This window comes from Ascidiella aspersa, chromosome 2, assembly GCF_963924565.1.
Source record: "Ascidiella aspersa chromosome 2, kaAscAspe10.2, whole genome shotgun sequence".
Lineage (NCBI taxonomy): Eukaryota > Metazoa > Chordata > Ascidiacea > Phlebobranchia > Ascidiidae > Ascidiella > Ascidiella aspersa.
This window is the reverse complement of record NC_139448.1, coordinates 27,189,892-27,209,416: the sequence shown is the minus strand read 5'-3', so window position 1 is coordinate 27,209,416 and position 19,525 is coordinate 27,189,892. Positions and strand designations below refer to the sequence as shown.

Below are 19,525 nucleotides of genomic sequence, written 5' to 3'. Positions count from 1 at the left end.
TTACCTGCATTTCTTTTAATTTGCTCGGAAGCTTTTGTTGAATGGGCTTCGTATTCTCAATTTCTCACATCCTAAAAATGATTGTTTGGATTAACGCACTAAGACAAAAGAGAAATATAAAAAAGTTTCTATTTTGAATTAATTTTCATTATGCTTGAGGCGTACCTGAAAACCTTCCATGGCGCCCGAAGGGAAAGCGCTGCCATACGATAGGCCAACGACATATCAAGAGTCCCTATGTCGTTGTGATAGGCCGCGGGACTTAACTTAAAATGACTTGACTTAACACTTTCGGCAGCGGAAAGTTGAAATATTTCAAGTTTGACGCTTTTCGTTAGGCGCGAGGTAATTTTAACGCTGGTTTCGCGTTTGTTGAATTTACTGAAGCCATAAACATTACCCACAACACAACAAAGGCACAAATAAACATAGCGTAATGAATAACATAAATAGCATAAATAAGGTATGCCTACACGGCACAAGTTTCTGTGGTTGTTTGAACAACCTTTTCGGTTATACTTTTTTACCTCTTATTATGTCTTTGTTACGTCTAAAATATTTTAAGCCCTAGATCCACTCTTGAGTTTCTTTGAGATTTTTATGAGCTAATTTGTTACCGCAGTAGTACAATTTGGAATAAGGCCAAAATAGGTCTAATTTATAATGGTATTATAACCGTTTAAATCGGAATAAGTCCTAAATCCGTCGGAATAAGATCTAAAACGTCAGAATCAGCAGGCCTAAACAACACTTTAGCTAACCCCAAACCCAACCCTTAAGTACATCACTAACTTCCGTAATAATTTCAACACTAATAATTTCCACATGTTATTTTGGCCATTTAGAACTTCTTCCGATTAATTTAGGCATTATTCTGATGCATTTATGACTTATTCCGATGAATTTAGGCCTTATTCCGATGAATTTAGGACTAATTCCGACGAATTTAGGCCCTATTCCGACAGATTGAGGTCTTATTCAGACGATTTTGATCTTATGCTATTACTGCGTATTCGGCTTTATTATGTCGTTGGTCTTAAAACTATGATTTCATAGATTTTTCTGCTTTAGGGGTTGTTGCTTTTTAGGTCTTATTGTGTGTTCCCGTTGTACTAGTTTCTGGGGAATGCCGATTTGCTGATTCATGAATTTTTGTTGATAAACAAACTTGCGGTGACCTATGATTATGTCGAAGGTGTATATCAGTTTTGGGGTACAAGTTTTAAAGCATTGCTGATATTGCATTGAAGTCTAGTCCGTATTGCAAGGTAAGCCGAAATATGTTTGTTTAGTTTCAGCAGTGAATAAGAATATTTCGGTGAACCGAGTCGACCAAACTGCAGTAACACGCTGTCTGTGCGTGATCGCTGTGATGGATTAGTGCAATTAGGTAAGGTTTTCTGCAAAGTTACCGAGCCAATACGACAGCCCATGGCAATGTTAGCTGTACACTTATGTGTAAGGACGCTTGGTTTCTCAAATTTTGATCAATGCTCTAGAAATTTGTTGAAGGATGGTATTGCTTTTGATATACTTTCAGAAGACAATGTTTTTTTGATTGCCCTTGGTCCAGGTTTAATTAAGGTGAATTTGAGTGCGTATGGAGTAGTTATACTCTCTTATAGGGGTAGGGTAGTTGACAAATATATTATTTTTCTATAGCAAGTTGTCAAATATGCCTGTAGCCTGCTGTGTTATGTTAAGCCATCGTTACCTCTATAACAAAATCAACGATGTCTGATTGTACATACACCTTCTATTTGTGTTGTTTTGTACTTGGAATTATCCTATGTTTCAATTAAACAGATGTGAAGCTGTATATAAATATGATCTGGCTGTATTTAGCTTATATTTTGCTTTGTAAAGCTACAAGCGAGGGAAGTTTAATCCGCCAGGATTTAGGTGGCACAACATGGACTGCAGTGGGTACAAAGCCATCCTCGAATGTTGTCATTCAACTTCAGAACACCAATGTTCCTGGATGTGTACATACCGACTGGATGCAAGGAAAAAGCCCAACACAAGTATGGATTTTTAATTTAAATGTGTATACTTGCTGTCTAAGTAAGTAATGATGTGCATTGCTGCCAAGTATTCAATACACCAAAACTATCACCGCCTATTCTTACCAAAACATTTATTAGTTTTTTGACCATTTTATCCGACAGGATCCGTACTATGGTTTCAATGACCTCAATTTAAGGTGGATAGCACAAAGTTCTTGGAAATACTCCAGGACATTTGGTGTTTCTGGGGAGTTTCTTTCAGCACAGGAGCACTGGCTTGTCTTTGAGGGTGTGGACACTTTTGCAAATGTATCCTTAAATGGAAAGCTTATTGGCAGGACTCATGATATGTTTGTTGCCTATGTAAGTTTATGCTTTAAAACAATGATTCTCAACTTTTCTGGTCGCATACCATTGAGTATTTTTTAATGAATTGACCTATAACCTAAATCCCAGTCAAGTCATTTGTGAATAACTTAAGTCAAGTCATTTTAAATTAATAACAAACTCAAGTAAAAAACAACAAAAACACAACATGTAGCAAGCAAATTGTTCAATGTGCAAAATGAAGATAAATGGTCCAATTTTATAATGAAAATTGCTTAATGAAAACACTTTATTCCAACCCAAGTCATTTAAAATCAGTGCTTTAATTGCACCTAAGTCGAGACATTTACTTAAGTCATTACAGCACTGTGATTTAGTATAATTACAAGTTTTTTGTTTTGTGCAGCGGTTTAATGTGAGTGGAATTCTCCAGCCAACATACAACATGCTGGAAGTTGCTTTTGAGTCTGCAATTACAGTTGCAAGCAACCAAGTTATGAAGCAGCCTTACTCTATCCCACCTAACTGCCCACCGGATGTACAGCAGGGAATTTGCCATGTTAATCTTATAAGGTTTATGTTTGTTTCCACTCTTGCCTTTGTTGTATTCTGATGCACATTAACAAAGATTTTCATGGTAACACACAATAAGACCTAAAGAGCAATGATACCTAAAACAGAAAAATCTGTAAAACCATAGTATTAGGTCCAACAACATAATAAAGACAAATATGTCCTAATATCCACAACAGAATAAGAACTTAATCGCCTGAAAAAAACATAAACCTGTTGGAATAAGGCTAAAATGTTTGGAGATGGTATGGGACTATCGGGGGTGTCGATGTATGGGCCCTAGTTTGAATGGTACCATTGGGGCACCGCTGTTTTGGCACAGGATTTTTGTGCTCTGTTTTAGGTTTTTTGTGGGGTTAGAAAAAAGGTTAGGGTTGAAATTATTAGGGGAGTAATGTACTTAGAAATGGGGTTTGGGGTTAGTTAAAGTGTTGTTTAGGCCTGATTCTGGCCATTTATGTCTTATTTCAAATTGTTCATGACTTTTCCAATTTAGACGGTATTGGTATTGGTCCTATTTTGGTCTTATTCCGAACTGTGTTTTAGTCCAATGTTGATGTTGCTCTTATTTCTGTGTTATGGCTGGAGTCCTAACACATAGCCTATTACAATTTGCAGAAAGGAGCAATGTTCATTCAGCTGGGACTGGGGTCCAGCATTTGCAACTCAGGGTATTTGGATGCCTGTCTACCTGGAAGCCTACTCCAGTCCATTCTTGTCACACGCTTCAGCTGCTTTTGACTGGGGTATGTTTGGATTTGGATATACATGGTTGCACTTTTTCTAGGGAAATTTTAATGTGTATTTTAGTTGTTAAATAAAATTAAAAAGTAAAATTTTAGCGTTTGTACTAGATTTAAGGAAATACACCCAACAAAATTATTACAATCAACCTGAATGTTTTACTACTTTAACTATAAGGCTATGGAGGTTCTATCCGTCTTAGCCTAAATTTGACTTATAGCTTTCCCTTTAAATGTCTGCTTCTAGCACCAAATTTTGGCTGTGTATTACATATGCCTTATGATTTGTAAAAGAATTTATTTTCATTTTTTTGCCTGTATTTTTTATTTTTTGCCAAATTAAATTTATATAATATTAACAACTAATTTATCCTTACATTTATTTAGACAAAAAACAACTGGTATTTGACCTAAAGTTTCAAGTTGCGGACAACAGTAAAAAGCCTTCAAATAGTGGCAATGTGACAGTTACAATAGAAGAACTTGGGGTCAATACACATTTCAGCAATGTAACGATGACAAATACCTCACATGGAGATAGTTACCTTCACTTGGCTATTGACATGACCAAGGTAATATTTTCTAAAACCGGTAAAAATTATATTTTTTTATATATATACTTATTCTGTGCCAAATTATTGGGGTCAATCAAATAATAAATTTAACTTGAAAATAAAAATCAACGTTTTAAAATGGGTAACTGTGTTTACTGTTTATGTTAAATGTATTCTTCATTTTGCATATATTCAGGTTCCGTTCAAGCCATGGTGGCCAAATGGGTATGGATCTCCTGTTCTTTACAACATTTCGGTGGAATTTATTTCGGCAACAAGTCTTGCCAAGAGTAGCAAACATTTTAGGTTAGTAAATTATGCAATAAATATATCAGTGGTTGACTCATCAAGTTAACCCCTTCTTTTTAAGCAAGCAAATAATACCCAAGTTTCATTGTAGCACTTTCCATTAATCCAACTTCGCATGTGTAATATGTTTTTATAAACAGACGTTTTCTTTAAGTTTAAAACAACATGTGACTGTATCTGAGGGGCTGGGTCTAAGAATTTTATTTGGAGGGGGGGGCGGTAATTTTTCAATTTGTTAAGATTTGCAAACCTTTACTACACTGTAACGAAGGCGATGATTGTGCCAGTAGTAATCACAATGTACAGTCAGTGGCGGATCCAGATTTTAGTTTGTGGAAGCCATAAAAAAATGAGCGATGAAGCCACAAAGTTACGTCAAAATACGGGTCTGTTTCACGGCTCCTATTGGAGACACCGCGCCTTTGGCTTAACCGATTTAAACGAAATGACAAAGACATACACCATATACATTACTGGGATTCGCGAGACGCCAGAAAAAAAATTGTTTTACATAGCAAACATATAGAACGAAACAACTAACAGTCAAACTTTTTTATGTCTAGAAATTGAGGTAAATAACCCATTTTTTTACAAAAAAAACGTTTTTAATTGACAACCGTAAAGGTAATGCATTTGCCAAAAAAGCCTAAGCCCAAGTCAAGTAATTTGTTTGATCAATTCAAGTCATTTGAAAACAGTGACTTAACTGTATTTAGACTTCATTTCACTTTCTCAGTTTTTAGACTGAAATCAGCTGATTTATAACGTCTATTTGCATTATGACGTTAATTTATGACGTCATTTTTTTAAATCTTTTACCTACCGTGGTCGACGTGAGGCAAAAAAATGTTTAGGGGTCCGCGGTAAAAAAAAGTTTAAGAACCCCTGCCTTAACTTAACATGATAAAAAAAATAGATGGACTACTTGTTTTTTCAATTGTACACTGTTTTAACAAAACTGTGAGCTTAAGAGTCTTGACTTGGAAAAAAGCTTGACAATAACAGTGTCAAGCGGATATGAATTAGGTTTATGCCTAGCTTATGAAAGAAACAAAATATTCTGACCCTGATGCGAAGTATAACAAAGCGTTTTTCAACCGACTGGCGTGGCATTTAAAACACAGACGTATTCCAGTTTCAATTTTTTGTAATGTCCTCGAACGTGAGTAGTGACAATCAATCAGATGGCGTGATTTCGGTTGAGTGTCAGGTGAGCAACAAGATTGGCGTGTTTAATATATTCGGGTTGGCTGGCCTCTAAAATTAGCTATTTACATGATATGCAAAACTCTATGCATATGTGATTTCTCCGAAGAAGAAAAATATAGTTTAAATTCTTTAAGTTAACGGAAATAATTGCAATAATTTAGTTTGAAGACTTTGGGCTGTTTCTCCAACAGATTTTGCAAAACTTTATGATAGTTTTACAAAAGCGCAGTATTTAATTTGATTTTTTACAGTCATGCATACAATTGCGATAATTTAGTTTAGGGGCTATGAACACGGCTTCAGTAAATTTTAACGGTTCTGATACAACATAAAAAACAATAGTGATCAGTGCCATAGCATGAAAAATCATTACAGTTTGTTTTAAGCACGCAAAGTTAAGATTGATTTGCAAATTATCGCAATTGCTTGTCATCATCGTCGGAACAGCACAAGTAGCACAAGCACATTTTTAACACAATCTTAAATTATGCGTGCCGATAAGGAAGATTAAAAAGGTAATAAAAATGTTTTAAAACAGTCAATTATTTTGTCATAAAGGTTTGGATTTCGGAAGGTTGAACTGGTTCAGGAGAAAATCGAAGGCTCTCCGGGTTTAAGCTTCTATTTTAGGATCAACGGCGCCATCGTGTGGGCAAAGGGGGCCAACTGGATTCCGGCCGACGCGTTTAAAAATCGTATCACATACGAAAGGTGAATTTTGTGTATTGCCACCTCTCTGTTAATTTGTTATCAATTAATAAAAAGTTAACTTACTATTTAATCGCTCCCAGCAAAAGCATTTAAAATAAATGGAAAAGCTTCAAATTGTATAAAGATAATCAGCTGTGCGCTGGACCCCTCGTAGGCCTAGTAATTTGAATCGGTTTTAAATGATATCAGAACAAAGAAAGGAACCCCCTGTTAGCACACTTGACAACTAGATTTATTTTAGCTTTACAATTCGATTAGAATTAAAATTAATTTTTTTCGGTTTTTTAAAACTAGATTAGAATTAGAATTAGATCATTTTGAGTTTTCTCGAATTAATTTATTTTAGAATTACTGAATTCTTGAAAAAAACTAAGTATAAACTGGAATTTAAACTAGATGTACATTAAATTATTCACCATCAACTTAGTTTATATCAGATTTGTTCTATTCATATTGTAAATTGCAAATATTTCTCTGCTATTTTTTAAGGTTTTGGCATTTAGGGTGTAAAGTTAATCCGAACAAATCGTTTCGACCATAAGTTTTTTTTTCAAATTGTTTGTTTTCGACTGAGAAAATAAAAATTCCGTTGGACAAAGTAGCATTTTTGGTAAAATCCGAATTAGATTAGAACAAGAATTAGAATTAGAATTAGTTGCATTTTGCTCTAATTCATAGAATTAGAAAACTAGAATTTTCTAGTTATCCAAGGCTGCCTGTTAGTTACTCTGCCTGTCAGTAAAAAATAAAAATAAAGTCATAGTTAAATCGAATAATAAAAATAAAATGAAGTCAAAATAAAATGAAGTCCTAGTTAAATCTGCTTATGGTATTCGTTTGTTGTTTGATGCACTGTTACTGCGTTACAAAAAAAAACGAAATATCTTGACGCAACCTTACACAGGCCACACACACTTCAAATAAACAACATCGCTGTATAACCAAGGTACGAGAACTTGCTGACATCGGCCCACGCGGCGAACATGAACATGCTGCGCGTATGGGGAGGCGGCATATACGAGGACGACCGCTTCTACCAACTGGCAGACGAGCTGGGCATTATGATCTGGCAGGACTTTATGTTCGCCTGCGCCCTCTACCCGACTTCGCACGAGTTTCTTGACAACGTCACCCAGGTATCTAGATTTGTTTTATCTTTGGTTGGTTACTGCGAAAGGTCACGGGAACTCGAACTCGGCATCATTATCGAGCCCACTTATATTCTTAGCTCAGCATTTCTTACCAGTGTCTAGATACATTCAGATATCTATATATACTGTATGTGCCAATAGGCTTTTTTTACTTAAGAGTTATTACAAAATTGGCACGACTATTGCCATTTCGCATTACCCGACAGTTTCCAAGTAAATGTTGAAGTTACAGTCGTATATTAACCGTCTTATAGTTATTTTTTTAAATGCGTTTTGTTTTTAGGAATGTTGAATCAAGATTTTTGTTACAAAACTGTGCCATGCAGATTTAAAACGCATTAAAATAGTTTTTAGTAATTGATGGTTTGTCAAAATATGTTTTCCGAATAAGGTTCAATTATTACTTATTCAACAACCCAATACTCAATAGGTAATTGTGCAATAACGAGCAATTGTGCAATTAAATTTCTTATTCAGTATCTGAAAAATTGTCACATTCCTACTTTTTTCGTCCCTAGTCAGGGATAAAAAGCATCTTACCAGCACCCCGAAAGTGCATATTTGCAATCAACATTTTGATATGTAAATATCAATCAGTGTTGGCGTAAAATAATTAATATTTTGTTTACAATACGCTCGCAGGAGCTATCATTACGCTGACCTTCGTACTCGAGTTAACGTAAATCGCAATTCTAAAATATGCTGAATTGCAATTTAAACCAGCGAGAGAAATGAACACTACGGTGCGCTGTTTACCATGTTAATATTTGTTTAACTGATTGGCCGTTGTAATTGTTGCAAACTTTTTTAGTGAATCTAACCATTGTTGTAACTTTAACTATGAAAGGGGGTTCTTAAACCCGGTTTTAAATACCTTCCTTTGATTCAAGTTTTCTGTATAATTTTCCTTAAGCTGATTTAACTTTTCAGTGAAATGATTTGAATTCAGAATTAAGCCAACTACTAGGCCAGTGCTTCCCAACCTTTTTCAGTTCGCGACCCACTTTTAATACAAGTTTTATTGAACGATCCACAATGAGATATGAACAAATTGTTTAGCAAAAATTTAAAATGCAACTTATTGGAAATAAGATTAACGGTTACATAAAACCTGCATGATTACTGACATACGTACTAAAATATTTAATGCGACAAAACACATCTAATTGTTACGTAATGTGTTACAAACGTTACGCAATGATAATGCAATAATTGCCCAATCTGATAGAAAACTGTAACAGTTAGAAATGCTTCGCGACCCACTGGTTGGGAAGCACTGAATTAGACGATGAATCAACTTGAAAATTTTATTTATTTTTGTTAAAATTTATCCTACGTGCTATAACAATTACTTGATCTCGGGCTTCACTTGCTTTAAGTACAAATAATTTTTCCAAACGACTTGTTTACAACAATGATAACTTATTGAACTTACGCATATTTGCAGGAACTCACCGACCAAATATGGCGCTTAAAACACCACGCCTCGATAGTGGCCTGGGCTGGAAACAACGAAAACGAGGCTGCGCTGGCCACAAATTGGTACAACACAACCGACCACTTCGACAGATACAAGAAGGATTACGTTAAGTTGTATATTGGTAAATTTACAAGAAATATTATACTTATAGTAAACACTTGTTGTGTTTCTGGAACGTAAACTGCTTTTCCAAGGTTTAAAAATTCAATCTACGTTTCAGTCGAAAACTAATTTCAGTAGAAAACTAACGTGGGTTTGAAACTAAAATTTTTTCAAAGTCATATTTTATACGAAAAATGCTCTCAGAAATCACGTCGGGTTAGTAATAACAAAAAATACCTATCGTGTGCTTGCAAAGATGGAGAGTTCTTCATTTTTCTAATACTATTAATTTGAGTTTTCACGATGAAATATTAGACTTTGGCTTTTAAATGTGTTTTTTGTGCCTTTGTTTAACATAAGATACCATTCGAACCCTGGTGCTTTCGTTGGACGACTCCCGACCCTTCCTGTCATCCAGTCCGACCAATGCGGCAGAATCGGCGGATGAGGGCTGGGTAGCGACCAACCCGTACAGTGTCCAGTACGGCGACGTCCACTACTATAACTACAAGGACGACTGTTTGGATTGGACCAAGTTTCCTAAAACTAGGTATAATCACGTCGTAAGTTAATGCTCCTACCGCGACAAGGTAGTAACACCAACTGCCGTAACCATAAGTACAACTACAATTTCTAGGCCCCATGTGCTAAGTGACCTTTGACCGTTTGACTGAAAGTAATAGAAAACAAGCCCACTGTGTATGACAAAGCCATGACAAGGCTTGGAGTTAGGTCTATAATTTTAATTTTTCGCTTAAATACGGCAATTTTTAAGGCATTTGTTGTTCATGTTGAAATACAATAATCGCTGTCCAATCAGTTATTGGAATAACTGATTTATACAACTCCTTTAAATCGCCTTTAAGGTTTGCATCTGAGTACGGATTTCAGTCGTGGCCATCATTCGAAGCGATAGAACACGTCAGCGAGGCACGTGATTGGACGCTGGACTCCGATTGGTCGAGCCACCGGCAGCACCACGGCGACGGCAACCAGCAAATGGCTGTCCAGATCAAAATGCATTTCGCCATGCCAGACGTGGGCAACAGCACGCAAGTCTTTCAGGATACGCTCTACCTAACTCAGGTAAGATATATACGTGACTAAATAACGCGTTATAAAATCAGATTGAAACCGATACGTTAGCCGTTAGGGCATTGTTTGTATTCAACAGTTTAAATATTCATGTGATTTTAAGCAGGAGTCTGTCTTATACAATACATTTTATTGTCTGTTAAATTTCTCTCACAATTTACATTAACCGTTGAACAGTCCATATTTCATGCGGCCCGTCTCTTATATTCAAATAACAAAAAGTTATACCCAAACCATCTAGTTAGAAGTAAGACTCCAATTTAGTTGTTTTATACGCACGTATAACTAAATAAATACATACTTCTCAGCAGGCCTTGGCAATTAATACAAATGATAAGCCTCAACTATTATGCTGAAATGCTTTTTTTTCAAGCTATAGGGGTGAGAAGGGTGCTCAGTGATAAGACACCCTACTAGCATCCATTTACATTTTAAGCTCTCTTTACACTGATTTTATTATTTCACAAAGCCCTTGCTGTATAATTCATATCATTTTACATTAAAGATTAACAGAGAAAGCACATGAGCGTTGTGGCTATAAAAAAGACATTGTTCGAAGAGGGAGGCAAAATTTTCCATAAACGACTTATTGAATAGAAGCCACGATAGGTGTTTCTGTTGGCAGGTGATGCAGTCTCTCTGCTACAAGGCGCAGACCGAGTTCTACAGACGCAGTCGGAATGAGATTGTGGACGGCGCCGGTCACACCATGGGCGCCCTCTACTGGCAGCTAAACGACATTTGGCAAGCTCCCACTTGGTCGTCGACCGGTAAGTATAGAACCCCTGTAGGCCTGTATTCTTTATATCAGTAACTCTCCACCTTTTATTGCTTACGGCACACCTCAAAACAAAAATTGATTTTCGACACCCCACTGGGATTTTCGTTGTATTATTATACCGAAATGGTGCTATAAATGCAACTGGAGCACCACCATTAACTTAAAACATGTACGAAATGTCAATTCATATAATGGTGTTTAACCGTACAAAAATAGTTGCATCAAGAAGCTTACCAATTCCCAAATACCTATCGGCGCCCTTTAGCATTAAAAATGGCACACCAGGGCGCTGCGGTTTCTAATGCTCAAGGGTGCCGCGAGATATTTTGGAATCTTTAGGAATTTTATTTTTGCTATTATTGCGAAGCCTTTCGCTCTTTGTGTATGATAGAGTAAAACAAAACATAATTCCTACAGTGCTCAGAGTTTATTTGTATTGTTCCAGTTTCGTTTATTTATAGTAAACCACTTGAAATTATGGTGGGTTACTCAACGAAAATTTTAATAGGAGTGCTGCAACCTTTTTATGTTTTCTTTGGGGTGCCACAGGCCGTAAAAGGTTGCGAACCACTGACCTAAAACAATGCGCAGAAAATAAAACATTATTAACACAAAGCGCGATTTTTCTGATATTTCCATAATTAAAATGGGCAACATATCCTTTCCGAAATCAATGACCTGTTTGGTTCCGGTTCGGGATGGTTATTGTGTGGATTTAGGAAAAATATAATCACAAATAGCAATCCATGACAACTTAAATGGGCATATGCCCTCTCGACATGCAACAACAAAAAATTCCTTAAATAAGATATTCCTCGTTTTTTTTTAACTTTTAGTAATTTTGTTGAGTATTAATATCTGAAAGGTGAATTCCATATGTCTTTTCACCTAGATTTTCCTTTAAAATAAATAGGGTGCATGAGTTCACCACAACATCTTAAGGGTGCACCATGGAAAAAAGTTTGAAGAGCACTGGTCTTTATCATTAACTGTTCTGCCTAAAAAAAACAACGTATACTGTGTTCCAATACACTAACCGTATTCCCTGTATCCATTTTACATGTACCTAAAACAATGCACAGAGTACGGAGGCAAGTGGAAGATGCTGCACTACTTCGCGCTCGACTTTTTCGCGCCGCTCGCTCTTATCGCGTACGACGACGACACTCAACTAACGGTCTACGCCGCCTCCGACCTCGACCAAGACGCCGACGATTCTCTCCTCGTCTCTGTGCGCTCCTGGGAGCAATTCGGAGTCCTGGGCAGCTACACCTCGAACGCCAGCATCCCGGCGCACCGATCCTCCAAGCTGCTGGTTGAAAGCATCGGTTCGATTCTCCATTACGGCAACTGCCCCTATCAGGTTCGCGACCGCTTTAGCTACAATGCCGCCGTGCTATTGGTTTTAATTTCTGTATGTGAAAAATGATTAATTGGCTGTGCCCCCTATTGTTTATTGGTTTGCGAATTTTTCATCCTTTCCGTGCCAAGTAATATTGTCGCGCTAACGGAATTGTTACTGCATATTTGTTTTTTGTTCGAGAAGCGAACCCTTGAGATTACGTTTTGTTGCGTGTCCTTTCTTAAATAGCGCGTCATTTTTTAATGATTTCTAGTTCGTGTTTTAAAGATAAATTATAAATTAAATTATTAATCATTTTCGGACCATTTATACCAGTGATGGATACTCTTTATACAAGGTACCACATTGGTTACCATGGACCACTATTTGGTATTTTTATCAACTTTAATAATATGTATGTATGAAAACTGAAATCAACTGTTCATCCAAGGATTTAAGTACAAGTCAAATGCAGTTGTACGCACGTGTGTGAATGTTTCAGTATTTAAGTAGTAAGATTAAAATACTATACGCGAACAATTATTCTGACCGATTAATGACGTTGTCGTCGTTTTGGTAACCTGTTTATGTTAAGGCTCTGTAATAATCACAAATGCTTTCGCCTGTTTAGAACCTGTGCTACATCACAGTGTCGCTGCAAAACAACCAAGACGTCACTCCTGCCTTCCTCTTTCCACTTAACTTCAAGGAAATACAGGGCCTCAAGAAACCGCACATACAGGTTTGTGTTTAAGAAACAAATCGATTTAAGCGTTGCTTTTGGGGTATGGTTAAATAGGCATTTCGTACCATTTGCGAAATCCTATCCTTAATCTTAATCATCTTTAAATTTTCTAACATGAAACGCCCCGGTTTGGCCGAGGTCATGAGTTCGAACCTCACCACAGGCTAGTTATTTTACCCGCCTTGTCCTGCCCAAAGTCATCCGGGGTAGTTTGTAACGTTTACCTATTGTATTAAAATTGGTATTTTACAGTAGTAATTGTTAGTATATAAGTGTTGTACGTGTTAAGTGTTTTTCAACACTTAAACACCCAAATTGATTAACTGCCATAAGCCAAATCTTAGAGTTCATTAAGTGATTTTACGATGTGATAAATAGGGTTTTAGATTACGCGTTTCAGCTTTCGTTTGCCAAATATGTTCTTCAGTTATAAAATATAATATTTGATGATGTAAAGTTGTCCGTATTGTTGGGTGTAAAATTCCTAAGTTTTTCTGCTTTAGTTCGCCTCGTTTCAAACTTGACTGGTAACCTTTAATCTCGTAATCTATAACTGTCAGTCTTGCGGGCGGTGTTCTCACGTTCTGCAAAACAAGCCACTTGTTTTGCTGGCGTCTGACTCCCGCTGCAATTTGGCCTTAGAATGGCCGCTGTAATGCCTAGCCATGTTTTAGAGTGCCGGCCAGTCTTATTGACCAATTATGACGTAACTTTCGTGTTCTTTTTCTTCCTACGTATTGGCTATATACATGTCGTTTCTTAGCGGCTTTGAGCTTTTTCTCTAGAGAAGTCTTTTGCGAAGTTTTAGCCGACAGTCGCTGCAATAGGCGGTGGCTGTCTGTCTCACATTAACTTGAAAATAACGTTCACTAATGCTATTTGATATCGTTTTAATTCGTTGTAACAATATACTTTTGATTGGAATTTTAGTTGTGGTTTATGACAGGTAGCATATCTGACCAGAAACCTTTGCAAACAACAAGAACTCGCGCGGTTGCGTCCCGCCGGGCAGCTGTATGGGGTCTGGGGCCAAGCCCCAGTGCACAGGTCGCGGCGGGGGCGCAACAGTACGATGGTAAATTGTTGTCTATCTATACACACTTAAATGTTAATTTTCTCTCAGGTCAGCAGCGTTGTTCCGGCTGGAGATAATATGTTCCAGATCAATCTTGTGACAACAGCTCCTGCCCTCTTTGTTTGGATCGAAGCCATCGGGATCAAAGGTGAGAGGTGGTTTACCCGCGTTCGCAAAATGTCCCCTACTTGCCTGTTTTGAGTTTATATCGTTTTAGTTTTAAATATTCACAAGTAATTTTTAAGTATGCTATAAAGATAAAAAAAATTTTAAAAGCGCGTAAAGTTTTGGTAACAATGTGCAAACGTTGTATGTTAAAAGTGTTTTCTTTAAATCGCGTACAAGGGCACCCTCTTCTCTTTTGGCTTTGATATGTTTTACTACGTTTAATTGCAATCTCCGACCATTATGCTCCTAACAAGCTAATTGCTCTAGCGCAGTGGTCCCCACTAGGGAGGAATTTTGTAATTTGAATGGGGGATTTGTGTTATAATATAAATCTCTTACTAGTTGTCTCTGCTATGTGTTATTGTTGCATTTGCCATATATCAGCTGAAAAAAAGAACTGCTCGTATAAAATCGATTCCCCCTGATTGTTAAAAGCATTGACTCTTATATTTTTATATATATTCTTTAAATAAAATATTTTTCACCAAAGTTCATGATAAATAGTACAAATAGGAATATTAGAGGGTATTGAGTTTTTAATCGAGAGTTTAATTTCTGTTCTAAGCATTAAATTAAAATATCAATGTAAACGATATTTTAGCAAACTAAATTTGTAGGGGCGAATTAGATTTGAATATCATCTAAAAGGGTGCACGGGACAAAAAACGTTGGAAACCACTGCTCTTGCAAAAAAAGGCGTTGACAGTACCCGGCTTTGTGCTCTATTATAGGGCGCTTTACGAGCAACGGGTTTGTGATGTACGAGCCAACTGTAAAACTCGTCTTCCACTCCTGGGAGAAAACTCCGGTTGATGCTGAACAACTAAAGGACAGTTTGCAAATAAAGTCGCTGGCCGACATTTACAAGAACCTTAATGCGAGTAAGTGGCCCTCATTTTGCTATTCATTGATTCAAAGGTATCACTGTTTTTAACAGTAGCTAGCTTTCCTTTGGAAGTGAAAAAAAATAGATTAGGGAAAAAACGTTCTTTATTCCTAAAATAATTAGGTGAAGTTAAATTTCATCATTAAAACGCAAAACACTAATAGTTATGCCAACACGATGGAATAGTGCATATCAAATGCACTTAATTTAAATTACTTTTTTCCAAATGCTTTATATCAGTGTTTCCAAACCTTTTCCAGTTCGCGACCCACTTTTAATGCAAGTTTTGTTGTGCGAACTACAATGATGTAAGGCCAATCTAACAAAGTTACATAGAACCTGCATCTATACTACTGGCGTACGTACTGAAATAGTAAATGCGAAACAATACATCTAATTGTTAAGTATTTGTGATATTGTTGCATAAATGTTACGTAATAATAATGCAATCATTTCTCGGATCTAATGAAAAAAACTTTTACATTTAAAAATGCTTCGCGACCCACCGGTACCCACTGGTTGGAGTGGACTGCTTTATATAACGCTGCAGAAAAGACAGACTATAAAGTTTCTTTATATATTTTATATTCTAGTTTTGCTTGGCATAGTTCTAAGGTACCTTATTTAGTTTTAACTCCATTTGCGTGTATTTCCATTCATAAAACTAGCGGCCGTGCAAAACCAACTCACGCCCGTGCTTCTTTCCGCAGCTGCTGACGATTTGGAAGTGACGTCACCAGCCGATATAATCAGCACTGAAACGTGGTTAGATGACGTCACTGCCAAGCTAACCTTCGCCGTGGTCGGCTTGCTGTTTATCATCCTGGCAGCTGTACAGATCACGTGTCTCGTTCTCAGGTAATGGTTTACTAATACAATTACTTCATTTAAATCAGGGGTTCCTAAACTGGGGTCCATGGATTCCTTGGGGGTACGTGGACTAGTTTTAGGGGGCCCAAGAAGGCCTAATTGAACTATTAGTGTATATTTAAGCAATCTATTTTTCAAAGAAAAGAATAGGCTTTAGTTAAAAATAAAACGTTTTTGCACTGAATATACTTACTTCATTTCATTTCACATTTTTTTTTAAACAGCAAATTTCTGAAAGTCACCGGTCCTTAAAATTTTCCGGGTTCCGCGGTAAAAAAAAGTTTAAGAGCCCCTGTTTTAAATGAATGTTTCAAAGCTCGGCAGTTATAGTTTGCTATTATAAAAAAATAAACATTCGACGTTGGCGGTGTTTACTGGAAATTTGGTATTTTACAAACGACTTAAATGCGCTTTTCTTGTCTAATGTCCAATTTGACTATACCATAATGGTAACTGTAGAACATTCCTCGACTTCCGGGTTTTTCAGGCTTGAAACAAGATAATTGTGCAATTATTTTTTTAAAAGAAGTAACTACAACCAGTTTGGCCAAATTAGGCACCAACATTGTTTATTTTCTGCTTATCTGAACATGTTATCTTGTGTGTGATTCGTCAGCAAAAACTGTGTGTATCCGCTGCCAAGTAAAAATTGCTTGCCAAACTGAAAAAAAAACGAAAAAATACTCTGTCAGGCTAAACACCCCGAACAAGCACAGCGGGGTCGTCAAGTCGCGATCCGGAAAATTCACGAACAACAGCAATAACAACAACTACGACGTCGCCGATAGCCATCATGGCCGCACCCTAAGCCGGTTACAGAGCAACAGTTCGATGGTTTCGTCGCGAAACGACAGCGTTCTGGACGAAGGGGAACTGGATAAGCCGGCCGCTTTCCTCATCCAGTCGAAACGCGGTTACGGGCACAATGCCAAGAAAACGGAGATCCGGTTTTACGTGATTTAGTGTTGAGGGTTTTTTAAGGGCGAAGGAGGGATTATAGGGACGATTTTCGCTAATAATTTTAATCGGTATAGTAAATTATAGCATTCCTGTCTTGTTATGGTTAGAAAGTTTTTTTTTCTTTTAGCTTTTTTGTTGTTGTTGAATACAGTAGTGTTGAGCCTATTTTCAGTCCGTTTGTTTTTACATCATCTTTGCCATTCCTATAGGCCGTCCACTAGTTTGTTTTTAACTGCTTTATTGCTTCAACCGTACAAACCAGTCCCTGTTTAAACATGTTAACGCAAGTTGTCGAAAATTTATTACGTAAATCGGGTTGTCAAACTACATGTTATTTTGGCGAATAATTGCAAAAAAGTCCGAGAATGTCATACGCTGTTACTTTCTGCGCAATTTTTAACAACATAATTTAATTTTTTTTAATTATTCATGCAAAAAAATTGTGTTATTTTTGCAAAAATGTTTACAAATTATTCGCCTACCGTGATATCTAATATCGAATCGTTTTTTTTTTTCTTATATTTTCTTTATATATTTTTTGCTGCATACGTAATTATGCCTTTGTAGCACAGTGTAATTTTTTCGCTTATGCAAAAGGTGTACAAATAATAAATACTATTTTTCTGTAAAGCTGACCTTAGTTTTATTTTTAAGTTTTTTTTGTTTAATGTTGAAAAACTACCACTTTGGTGTACGCGATTTTTTGTTAGTTTGTTGGTAATTTCGCAAATTTAGCTCTGTATTATTATAATCGATTTTCCCGTTTTACAGTTTCAATTGTTTTTTTACGCTGCGTTGTGAACCAGCTTTCGCAATATGTTTCCTTTGTGTTTTTCTCAAAATAATATATAATTTAAACTAAGGTAATTTAATGCAATCGTTTTTAGCAAATCATGTTAGTATGACTAAATACAATAAAATGGCTATATATGCGTATATTATAGTTCTTTTTATAGGACTTTTTCTACTCCAATATTATTAGAAAAACAATTATACTTAATTTCCCACAGGGTTCATGGCCGTGATTCCCCGTGTTATTTTGCAAGCTTTCGTTGAACGCCCAATTTTCGTTCGGTTACAACCAGGGCTTTGGAGCCGGAGCCCCGGAGCCGTGCATTTTTAACGGAGCCGGAGCTCTACGTGAAATTTAAATGGAGCTGGAGCTGGAGCCAATTGTTTAAAAAATAGCTCCGGCTCCGATGTATTTAATAAGATGCTATGCGACTAGCCTTCCACTAATAGCTGAATTCTCATAATTTAACAGCAACCGTTCACCAAATTAAGAATTGTTGCCTCTTTGGCGCACCTTTTCTAACTAACCATTGTGGTGTTTCGTTTGTGAATATTTTAAAACGCTAGATATTGCAAATTAAGCGTTCATCCTTAAACCTCAGTTTTTGTCGTAATGGAGCCGGAGCAGTGGTATCAATAAGCTCCGGAGCTGGAGCTAACCTATGATAAAAGAGAGCTCTGGAGCCGGAGCCGTTTAACATTTACGCCTGCAGCAAAAAACATAATGACAAGTTACGTACTACTAAATATTTTTATTTGTTAACATTTTATGATCAACTGCTGCGTTTTACCGCGAACCACGGCGTTTTACCGCAACTGCCTATAGCAGCGTTTCTCAACCGGTGCGCCGTGGAAGATGGCCAGGTGCGCCGCGAGAAAATGTTACAAAAATTCTGTATTATTGTTGCCCACCCAACAAAGGCGGAAAACAATTAGTGGTAATAAGTGAAAAACGCAAAAGTAGAAAGGCAACAAAACAAACCAAGTGAGATGAAGTGAAAAGTTAAATAAAAGCGAACGATAATATTTGGTATTAAATTATTTGTAGAATTAGAGAATAATTTTAGAATAAACTTTAGTCACTATTTTCTGTGAATAAACACTGAGCAATATGGCTAGATTCGTAGCCCTTATTGAAGTCCCAATGGTTGATGTTGGCTCTTCGCTAACAGAAAAAGAGGAACTATTGCAACATATCTAGCGGGGCTTCCGCCATAACCGCAATTAAAACAAACACCGCAATTAAAACAACATCAACTTTGGCATAAAAAACAGTTCGGAGTAAGACCAAAATAGGACTAATATCTAATAGGCTACACGTAATAACGTTTAAATCAAAATAAGACCTAAATTTGTCCAAATAAGGCCTAAATGGCAAGAATATGTCCTTAACAACCTTTTACTTTACCCCAAACCACACCCATAACTTCAACCTTAACTCCCCTAATAATTTTAACCATAACCCAAATTCTAATTCTACCCATTGCTCGCGCCTAACGTTAAACAGAGGCAAACAATCCTGTGCCAAAACAGCGGCGCCCTAACGGCGCTTTTTTAACTAAGGCACCCAAACGTCGACACCAAAACGGCCGATGCCTAGAAGATGTCTTTTAATCGTCCCATACCTTCTGTTTTTTACATTTTTT

The 19,525-nt window shown here is 36.8% G+C and overlaps 1 protein-coding gene across 2 annotated transcripts; it reads left to right on the top strand.

Annotated features, from left to right (window-relative positions):
- The first annotated feature begins 1,810 nt into the window (after positions 1–1,810).
- On the top strand, positions 1,811–18,013 carry LOC146164617 (beta-mannosidase-like). Of its 2 annotated transcripts, none has more exons than XM_083381067.1 (18): positions 1,811–2,024; positions 2,169–2,369; positions 2,740–2,906; positions 3,525–3,652; positions 4,037–4,221; positions 4,400–4,509; positions 6,280–6,432; positions 7,379–7,568; positions 9,031–9,184; positions 9,526–9,715; positions 10,032–10,251; positions 10,886–11,030; positions 12,124–12,404; positions 13,015–13,125; positions 14,252–14,351; positions 15,103–15,252; positions 15,968–16,115; positions 16,844–18,013. In XM_083381067.1, exons 1-18 carry the CDS (start codon positions 1,827–1,829, stop codon positions 17,088–17,090), a joined length of 3,078 nt encoding a protein of 1,025 aa, XP_083237193.1. In that variant the 5' UTR covers positions 1,811–1,826; the 3' UTR covers positions 17,091–18,013. The 2 variants fall into 2 exon arrangements, with proteins under 2 accessions (XP_083237193.1, XP_083237192.1); XM_083381066.1 differs by having other exon boundaries at positions 16,820–18,013.
- Positions 18,014–19,525: the final 1,512 nt, after the last annotated feature.